Raw genomic sequence first — 10322 nt, 5'->3', positions numbered from 1 at the left:
CAGGGTTTTCTCAGTGCCTGTCAGGGGAAAGGGAAGGAGGAAGAAACACTGGTTTAAAGCACCTACCTGCATCTTCAGGAATGGTTCCCACTTGTTGTAAGGCTGGTTGGTGGAACAGTGAAATGAATCCTACTGACATCCTGAAACAGATAGGCCTGGTTGGAGTGGCTTCTGAAATGAACTCACCTAACTCACCACGGAAGGAGAAGCAAAAAGCTGCTTCTGTGCAAGTCCCCCCACCCCTCACAGGGATCGGCACCTGTCTGAAGGACGGACTGAGTGCCTTCGGATCGGTTGTTTAACTGCAGCAAAACAACATCTTTGTACCTCTTGTTTAGTCTATACAGCACCCTTTAGTCTATACAGCACCCTTAAATAGTATGACATGCACCAAATGTACGATCATATGGTTACAATTTAAGCATGTTAGCTCTCATGTTTTCCTGAAGGAGAAGGGGCACTTAGCTGGATTCACCTACCTTTAAAAAACTGGTGCAAGTGAACCCTTGAATCTCGGCTGACACCATCAGAGAGAGAAGAGAACACGTTCCCTTTCCTACTCAACACATCTTGTACATCATGAAGCAACAAGAAAATGTAGAAGTGTTATCTATGTAATTAACATTCTCCATTCTGGAGGGCTGGGGATGCTACAGGACAGGAAAAGTATGCCAGTCACAGTAAGACATTAACCATCAGCCAAAACAACACCGGTCACTATTTTCAGTTTGAGAAGAGAGGGAAGAGGCATAAAAGATTTGCTCAATTAATCGTGGGATTGAAAATTTTCCAGAGAGCTAAGGATACTTGTAAGATATAATAGAGTGCAGCCCCCTCATCTTTCATATGGAGGTCAAGCTCACAGAAACTCAGCCTGCTGAGCACTTTCTGCTTGCTGCAAAATGAGGAATTGCACGCTGCAAGAACCAGCGTCTGGGGGCTGCTTCTGAGAAATTCGTGTAGTAAAGCACTTCAATAAAGGTGGCTTACCTTGCTGATAGAATCCTGAAAACAGGGAAATGAAAAGGAGGGACATAAAATGTCTCCCATGACAAAGACTGTAAAATAACTAGGAATAAAAAATAATTTTAAAAAAATCGTGAACATTTACCATTGTCTTCACTGAGCTCAGCGGGCTGGGGGACGCAACAAGCCATCAAACATCAGAATAGCAATACGTACTTTCCTTGAAAAAGTGGCAACAGCAGAAGCAAAATGACATGCTCTGTCACTCACCCACCCACGCTCCATGTTTTGTAGCCATCTACCATTCTTACTTGACATGCAATTCACTAAGCAGCAAAACCACGGCTGTAGTTATTTACAGGTCACTGGAAGTCTGGCCTGCGCTGTAGTGGAGTTTTGGTTGTATTTCACAAAAGATAGTTTTATTTATATTTGACTAACACAGGCACAACTGGAGGCTGATTTTTCTTTCTCTGGCTTTCAGTATAAACACTCGTGGCAGCTCTCTATTTTGGGTGCAGACTGAAAAACAGACTGTTTTGTAGTTGCAGAAGACTGCTGGGTAAATCAAAGGACATTGTTACTGCGACTGAACTTTTCTCTCCAGAAAGCAGGAGGAGTTGCTTTATTTTTCAATTCTGTGCAGTTTTATGTACACCATTCGCTCCAAATATTTGATGTTTGCCACACTTGTTATGAGTTTCTCCAGAGAGATACTGTCTTTTGGCAGGAAAAGATAAAGTTGACTGATACAAATGAGTCACAGTACCCCAACAGTAATTAACAGTGATGCAATACCCATGCGAAAAAGAGGACTTGAAGAATTAACTGTTGAGTTTTCTTGACGATGCAGCTGCACTTTAAGAGAGAAAGCTCAACCCATCATAGAACTCCATTGTGTACATTAGAGAAAAAAGCTTGGCAAGATACATTAAAGATTTTTGCTAAAGAGATACAAATATTTTGCAAGGTCAAAGGGCGCTGAGGCAGGCTGTACTTACTTCCAAAGAAAAGTAGGCAGTATGACAAAGAAACAGTAATATTTTTTTATCTTCATTTTCACACTTCATCATCTAAGAAAGACTGTCTTTTTCAACCTGCTGAACTGATTTAAGCCACCCCAACTCTAAGTTAACTTTTACTTAAAAGTCAGTCTATGACATCCTAATCTAAGAAGTTATCTGTGCTTATGGTCTCAGCGCAGTTCTACAGAAGGCCAGTACAGCAATTTATTAACTGGATTTTACTGTTCTACAAAGTTCTTATACAAATCTTACAGGTCGAAAGAAAAGGAATAGTGTGGTAAGAAGACGAACAATTGAAGCAACTGTTTTATAGCGCAATATGAAACTTGACACTGTTTTCTGCTGCCAGTATGATTCCCAAGTGAGATGGATAAATTGTGGTCAAGACCTGGACAGGTTAACTAGTGGTCATCAGTGCTGGTGGTACCTTTATATACAGAAAAAAAAAAAAAATGGATACTATTGGACAGGGCATTTGAAATTTAATACCAGACATGAAACAAGACATCTGTTGGACTCTCATTTGTTTCTCTTTGAATGGGCTTTAATTGAAAGCTCAGTGAAAAATGCAGGTTACATTCTTAGTGTTATCAATAGTTTGTAACAGCAACAACATCAGAACAGTGATGCATCTAATATTTATACACTTTCTAATTTCAGATGTCTAAGAGCAATACATTATCAGATATATATATACACACAATTTCAAGCAATTAAAAGTAAATAATAAACCCCTCCTCCCAAAACCCTGAAACAATATATTTCCTTACACTAATAATGTCTTTTTCACATATACTTGACAAAGAGTCTTTTTAAGTTACTTATCTTAAGAGTAATCTGTTAATGGAGATCCTGGACCAGCCCCATTAAAAGTTCAGTTTTAAGTTTATACAGCTTGCTAGCCACATAACCAGTGTGGCTTTACATTGTAAACAAATCCCAAATGTCTACAATGATTGGAATTAGTTTTTTGTAAAGAAGATCTATGCATCTCATGATAGAATAAATTTAAACCAATACATTAAAAAGAGAGAGATAAAGGTAGAGAGTTAATTGACAAACAAAACCATTTGGGGGGATCAATAACGTGATTATTTAAAAAACAAGTTAACTTAATGGTAAGATTCTTCTTTTCTGTACAGAGAGGCTCTGATTCATCTAGCTTTAGATGCTCTAGAAATACATCCTCTAGAAAAAGGTTTGATTTGTGAGACTCAAAAGCAGAGCTTGCAACTTTAAAAGGTCGCCCTTTGGCAGTACGAGTACAAAGTTTACCAAAAGTGTCTCAGGTGATTGTTCCATCTCTTAGGTGAGGACAGCTGTACTAGCATTTGGAAACCTCGGCATATGCACAAATGAAGCAAGCGTGCAGCTCGCCCTACCCACTGCAGGGCTTGAAAAGGTACAACAGTTTGTACCTAGAAAAGTTCAAGTGAAAATTAAACCAGAAAATTGGAGACAGACGTGGAAGGTAAGCAGAGTTTATAGTAATCTTGAAACTGTGGCAATCTTGCTCACTTTTTAACAAAATTACAGGTAAAAATCTCTTGAGCTTATTGAATAGGAGCTTGGGTAAGTCCAAATGGAAGACAAGGTTGAGCAGAATCCTACGGTTTAGTTAACTTGTGTCAAATGGGATGCGAAGACAGCTGCAGCTTTCTGACAGAGGTGATCGAAGATGGCTGAGAAAGTTTGCAGTAGCTCATAATGTCCCATCTGGTTTATTCACTTGTTTGAACTGCCTAAAGGGCCAGCTGCAGCTTAGTCATGTTCCTCTGGTGCATGTTGTGATGACGAACTAGTTCATCAGACCTGGCAAATTTTTTTTGACAGCTGGGCCACCGGCAACTGAAAGGCTTTTCACCTGTTAACAAAACACCCTGTTATTAAGGGGGTATACAGCTTGCCTGAGACACTGCGATTTGTTTTCTTTCTGCAGGGCAGTGGGGAGCCAGGCAGAGCCCCTGTCAGGAGAAAAGGCATCGGGGCTGTCCTGAAAGGGTGCGGGAGAGTCCTCAGGTCCTGCTCAGGGCTTTCCTACACCTCCCTCAGCTGATCTTTCACGAGAGCCTTTGCAGACAACTAGAACATTTTGCAGCGATTCGTTCCTGAAGACAGGCCCTTACTGAACACTGCGTTGCCACGTTTATGCTGCTCTCAGCTCTCGAATGATATAGTCTAAAAGTCACTCCGGCATTCACATAAGCTTCAACCACACCTTGGACCGCGGTGCAGACAAGCTGTTTGGTCACAGTGAAAATCGTCAGTGACAATTTAGAGCTTGACCTCAAGTCAAGGAGAGTTTTTTCCAGCAAGTTCAATGAGTTTTGGCTGAAGTTCTTTGAAACTGGTGAGTGTAAGTGAATATGGTAGAAGCAAGAGAGTTCAGCATGAAGTCTGCTGAGCCAGACTGAAAGTTTAGGTTCCCGCTACTGTCTAAATAAAGTAGGTTTTGCCAAGAAAGTTTGGACCAGATGATCCTTGAGGTCCAATCTGGTATTCTATGATTCTGTGATTCACATCTATGGCAGATATTAAAGGCTCAAAATAATCAAGATATTTCTAACACCCCCATGAACATCATATTCACTAAAAATGACCCCAAGCAAAGCACATTCAATTTTAACAAGAAATGCCATCAACTTTTTATAGTTTAATCTAGTCTCTCAATTTCCTACAAAGGGTAAGTGGAATTTCAGGCCATGTTTCTGATGCCGCAGGAATGCTGATGGAATGCTTTCATTAGCTCAGAGCAGTGCCTGGTGACTCATGTTTCTTTTAGAATTGCATTTTCTTTTTTCTCCCCAAAGTAGATGCAATACTTTAAAATAGGGTCAGCTCTGGGACTGGGCTCTTCAGTGCTGTGCACACACCTCACACTCTCCAGTTCAAGACACACTGGGGTGGTACGAGCTCACCCAGACATCTTCTCTTCTTTGCCTCACACTGTGCATTTCACAAACATCTGAATTCAGCCAAAAGGGGATAAATATTGTGTATTTCTGTTTGCAAAGTCTCATGCAATATATACAAAAGGGCTGAGAGGAGGGCGGTAAAAGTCTGCTTTATGTACTTAACATGCATGCTGGCAAAAGCATCAACTATTTCACATGAGTGCATAAAACAGTATGGGACAAAACTGATGTGGTCAGAGCTACTAATAAAAATCACGGATTGTGTAAAGTGGTCTTCTTTCATCTCAGTGGCATTACCATAACCATTCTGTAGACTGATGTGAGTTCCCTCTTACTGGTCAGTTTTTCACTGAATTACCACAGTAAGAGCCACGTGGTTTTGGTGTTTCACAAGCCATTCTGGTTGTCCTCCCGTAACAGGGGGCTGCAATCTCTACTAGTTCCAGGCTGGGCACAAAATACTTTGTACAGCTTCATTGTACAGATATCAGGAATCACATTTCCATTGCTAAAGTGTAGAGTTTTCCTTTGATTCATATTTTGCTTTCTACAGCAAATATTGCTGTCACAGTAAAATTGCTTGCGGAAGGGAGAAACCCTGAATTTGTAGCTTAACAAATAGTTTGGCAACTGACTTAAAATGAGGATGGACTTAGAGAGAAGTCACCTGTGCTTTGCCTCATCAAGATTTAACATGGAGCAAGTTAACTTGTATTAGGTGTTTTGTTGCAAAACTTAGGGGGCACAAGAAAGAGAGAGGAATGAAACTCCAGGGCAGGATGGAGATGAAAAATCCCCACCCACCACTCGTGCTCATTCCCGCCAGGATACATGTATTTTACAGTCAAAGCATGACACATCCAAAACCACCGACAGGAGCATCATCTCAGCAACACGCAGCTGGGCTGCGGAACTCGCACTGAACCAGAGCCGGGGGCGGGTGGCAAACCCACCCGAGCCTGTGCTGTGAGGCTGCTCTCAGCAATGAGTGCAGCGTGGGCTTGGATCACCGGCAGCAAGGAAGAACCAACACCAGGAGATGAGTTTCACTAGGAAAAGGAGAGCGAGTTCTTCACTGATTTAGCTTATCCAGGAGAAAAAGTGACTGGGGTCATGAAAGTCATGAATTAGTAGATCAGTTAGCAATGAAATGTGATGGAGAATGTAGTTTATCCTGACTTGTTGGAATGTGACAACCACTTGCCACTTTGTTTCTACCATAACGTTACCTCTTGGTGAGTAAGAAAATACCTTTCTTCATGCAAATGCCCACAGACCCTGCAGCTCAGCATGGGGAGAACCCAGTAACACAGCCATGCCCTTTACCATGTGCACATTGCAAGCGCAGATATGGACATTACTTGAAGCATTTCTTTGGCCGGTGCCACAGAAAATGCCAATATTCTCAGGTGGATCGTTTCCTTTATTAAAATTGCCTTTTTATTTTTGCACATCTTAAATATGTCTTTTTATGGTCCGGAAGAGAAAAAAGACTCCTTAGCAGGGAGAAAAAGATTTGCAGGCTCCTTGTCCATCTGTACAGAGACTGAATTTAAAAGGTTAACGCCAGTATAGGAAACACTGTGACATCAAAGAACATGTCGAAGTGCTCGGTAAACAATTATTTAGTAAAAATACTGCATATGCAGCGGAATGGAAGAGAAAGTGTTGGTTCATAGGAATATTTCTAAAACTTGTAGCTAAAATATAGAGGTTGTAGTTGCTCCTTAATGGTGTTTACATTAACGTGAGAGCAGAGTAGACTAAAATGGCCTCCTATTTTTTTTTCCCCTGTATTTATATGAAATACTATGGTTTCTACAAAAAGGTCCTTGAATATTTGAGTAAGCTTTTACTTTAGAGTCTGTCAGTGTGAGTTTGCAAAAGGCGCTCCTTTTATCTTCTGTAGAGATTACAGCACAAGCAGCAACAGCAAGAGCTTTGCCGTGCTATGCTGCATTAGGCTCAACTGACACTTAGGAGAAGCACGAGTAGGCACGAATACTTTAGATTACAGACCTTCGTCTGAAGCTAGAATTAAAATTTCTATCTCGCAGGGGTTTTTTTCAGTGAAGGCAGTAGATCAACTTGACATTTGTGGGCTGAGACCATGATGTTCATTTCACAATAGCTGACAAAATGTATTTTGCCAAGCTGATATTTCTTTAAACATGGAGAAGGAAAGCGTAGTTTCCAAAATCACCTAAATCCCTTTGTGAAAAGTGACTATGACACTTGGGGAATTTGGTCACAGTGAAAAATCAGCACGCTCTGAAATTCTTGCTGTTTTTTCGAATATTTAAATCTGGGTCAAAGTCCTTCTAATCATAGAATTTACAACAACATTGATTTAAACTTTAAAAATAATGAAATATAAATGTGAAGAAAAGTTTACGCACTTGTTTTACCTGTATGAGTCCTGGTATGAGTCTTCAGATGATCAGATCTGGAGAACTTTCTCTGACAGGTTTTACACTGGAAGGGCTTCACACCTGAAAAGACACCAAAAAAAAAGAGTCTATTCTTATATCCCAGTGCCTTTTGGAAGGGTGAATGAAATCAGCTATTTCTGAATTTTCTAAAGTCTGGATTTTTTGTACTAGTTACTGTAACTGCTCCTCCCAGCTTGGTGCCCACACAGAGCAGGAAGCCACAAATGAGCTGCCACCCCTTTGCAACCTCCTCTCCCATGTCTGGGCCTGTGGCACCAAACAGCACCAGCAGAAACAAACACCCACTCACACCCGTGCACTGAGGAGCATCTGCAAACTTTCTTAATCCTGATCCTGTGGCATGGCTCTATCAGCATTGTGTACAAGCAAATGTGACATGAGAAGAACAGAGGTGCAGAGATGTATTTTAATATACTCCAAGTAGGCTTAGCTTAATTTACACTTCTGCTGCTTACTTTACACACTGATACTAAGTCTTGGGGACTGCTTAACAGAGATATGTTCTAGCATGCAGTTGCTAAAAATGTATCATCCCAAGACAGTACTTTTACCACCAGCTTTCAGACATTTCCTGCATCTCTCCATAACACCATATAAGTGGGGCAGGACACTTTGAGCAAGAAAAGTATCAGGCAGAAATCCACCACAGAATAATGAGTAAACCAATTGTCAGGCTGCTCCCTGAGAAACAAGAGACCCCAATGCAATTTCTTGCAGGCATTCAGTCACAGAGAGGGACTCTGCAGCCCTTCTCATGTCCCACTCCCAGCCAGGAGGCTGGAGTCACCACCAGCTCCTCTTCTGTGGCTTTCAGAAGACCAGCTCTATCCCCTGTCAATCTAATCTGGACCTCTAAGAATTCCTGAAATGCTGAAATGGGCCATTTTGACATTTCTAGAAAATGGCATGTCCACAAAAACCAACTTGCTGAATTTGGACTGGACTCACAAGCAGTTTTGGCTGTCTCAGAGCATTTCACCCAGTAAATTACTTACTGAAAAAGAGACGCCAGTCTCACTGGGACCCAGCACCATTCACAACTGCTGCTGCCCTCTCTGTTATATGTGAACTGCTGCACACTTTCCAGGTTATTTGTATGTTCCAGCCAGCCAAATCTTTGGTATTTCTCTCCTTGCTGCTCCTAGAATCCTTCTTCAGTTGGCAGAACTCAACAAAGGCTCAAAACTAAGCTTAAGTGGTTTGCTGAGTAAGTATGTTTAGCATTATAGCTGGTGTGGCTTTTCCTTCTCCACTGCTGGTTTCCACATGCAAGTGCACAGTAATTCCACCAGCCTTTCAGATTATGCACATGCAGCTTCCACCTATTAGCATTGCCACACAAACAGCTTTTATCAGGTTACTCATTGGTAACTTTTTCTTGCAGAATTACTTCTCTTTTTTTTTTTTTTTTTGTAAAATAATATATTCCCTGTATTGGCAACCGGTATAAAGAGTTTCATCAAGAAAACTGTTTCAGAAAGGTGGCGGCAGGATTAAAGGGTGACCTGTACAACCACAGTAGCACTGAAATGCCAAATCAACAGCTCAGCTACAGTCCTCTCCTAAAGCTAACTTCAAGAATTTGGCACTGCAGGCCTCATCTATAGGCACACACAACATCAGGAAAACAGAATTTCATAAGTATACTGTTTGGATCACAGCTGGCATATAAAGATGAACCCTAATGAGCAGAGATGCCTTGTCAACAAACCTGTGTGTCGCCTTTGGTGCCGTTTGAGTTGGTCTGAACGAGAAAATCTTCGTTCACAGTCCTTAAAATCACACTGATAAGGTTTTTCACCTGTAAAGGACAAATGGTTTATCAGAAAAAATGGCTAAAGGAGGGAACACATCAACGAGAATCAGAAGATGAAACATGTTACACTAGAAGACTTAGATTTCCCTCCTGTCTAAAGCAGTCTAGCAGTTCATCAAGACTAATTTGCTTTAAAAGCATACAATTGTGCTGGAAACAGTGGGGAAAGGCTGACACCATTCTGCTGCATTGACACTGATCTTTACTCCACTCATTCTAAAAACAGAGCTCATTAGGCTAAAGCCACAAAAAATGTCAGGTTGCGTGATTTTTTTTAAATTGTTTTCTGATGGAAAATAACAGAAATCTCCTGTTTTACATCTCTCTGAAAACCATATTAAAACCTTTCCACCTGTTTCAGTAATACATAGTTTGTACAAGGGAACAACTTGCAGTTTGCTCTAAATGGGATTTGGAGCAAAAGCTGAGCCAATGGCATCCATGTAGGCAGCAATTTTAACCACACTAAATGAATTAAATTAAAATGAGCAAAATTCAACCACAAAAAAATACATATCCTTCCCCAAAACACCCATGATGTTTCTTTTGGAAAGCACCGTTGAATAGAATTTCACATGTAGCTGCACAGCTCCCTCGGACAAGCCTATTAATAGCTGCAAAGCCTCATGTAAATATAAGCTCTTCCTCCAGTTCCCATACGGTTCAGCAGAGAACATCAGGATGGGTTGTCTCTGGGAGCAAAAGTGAGATTCTGACTTGGAAAAAAAATTAAATCCCTATAAGCTAGTGTCTCTAATGAACATGGTGTTCAATGCAAAGGACTTTACCAGCCACATAAACATGCCAAAAGAAATGCAACAATTGAGGAGCTTGGGGAAAGAGGGAAGAATTGCTGGCATGTCGCACACCACAGAGCTGCTGAAAATAAAATTTAAAACAAATAGAAAAATAAAACCACCTAATCCATAATCTGTTCCAGGAGAAGCTCTATGATCTTTCAGATCTGAGTCGCATCTCATCTAGGACCCCATTGGATAACACTGGAATCCTACAAGAGCCTCAGATATTACATTTATACCTGTGTAAAGTCTGTTTAGGGTGCCACAGCCCTGCACAGAGGCCTCTGCACAAGAGCAACATCTCTCATTGCAAAGCTGGGAGAATCCTGGGTTTTACCAAGAGAGGA

General features: G+C 41.0%; 1 protein-coding gene across 8 annotated transcripts in view; it reads right to left on the bottom strand.

The window, feature by feature from the left end:
- Nucleotides 1-278: 278 nt before the first annotated feature.
- Nucleotides 279-10322, bottom strand: part of WT1 (WT1 transcription factor) — a 67105-nt gene continuing 57061 nt past the window's right edge. For 5 of the 8 annotated variants that reach the window (XM_065065377.1, XM_065065374.1, XM_065065371.1 and 2 more), the window contains exons 7-9: nt 9071-9160; nt 7306-7398; nt 2514-3855 (exon numbers count right to left, since the gene is read on the bottom strand). In XM_065065377.1, the coding sequence (XP_064921449.1) occupies nt 3734-3855; nt 7306-7398; nt 9071-9160 (305 nt within the window). In that variant the 3' untranslated portion in view covers nt 2514-3733. Of the gene's footprint in view, nt 2419-2513; nt 3856-7305; nt 7399-9070; nt 9161-10322 lie in introns of those variants that run through there. The other 3 variants (XM_065065372.1, XM_065065373.1, XM_021301330.2) reach the window with 3 other exon arrangements.

The sequence above is a fragment of the Columba livia genome, chromosome 5 (genome assembly GCF_036013475.1).
Source record: "Columba livia isolate bColLiv1 breed racing homer chromosome 5, bColLiv1.pat.W.v2, whole genome shotgun sequence".
Classification (NCBI taxonomy): Eukaryota; Metazoa; Chordata; class Aves; order Columbiformes; family Columbidae; genus Columba; species Columba livia.
The sequence above is the reverse complement of the archived record's forward strand: the minus strand, read 5'-3'. Positions and strand labels throughout refer to the sequence as shown.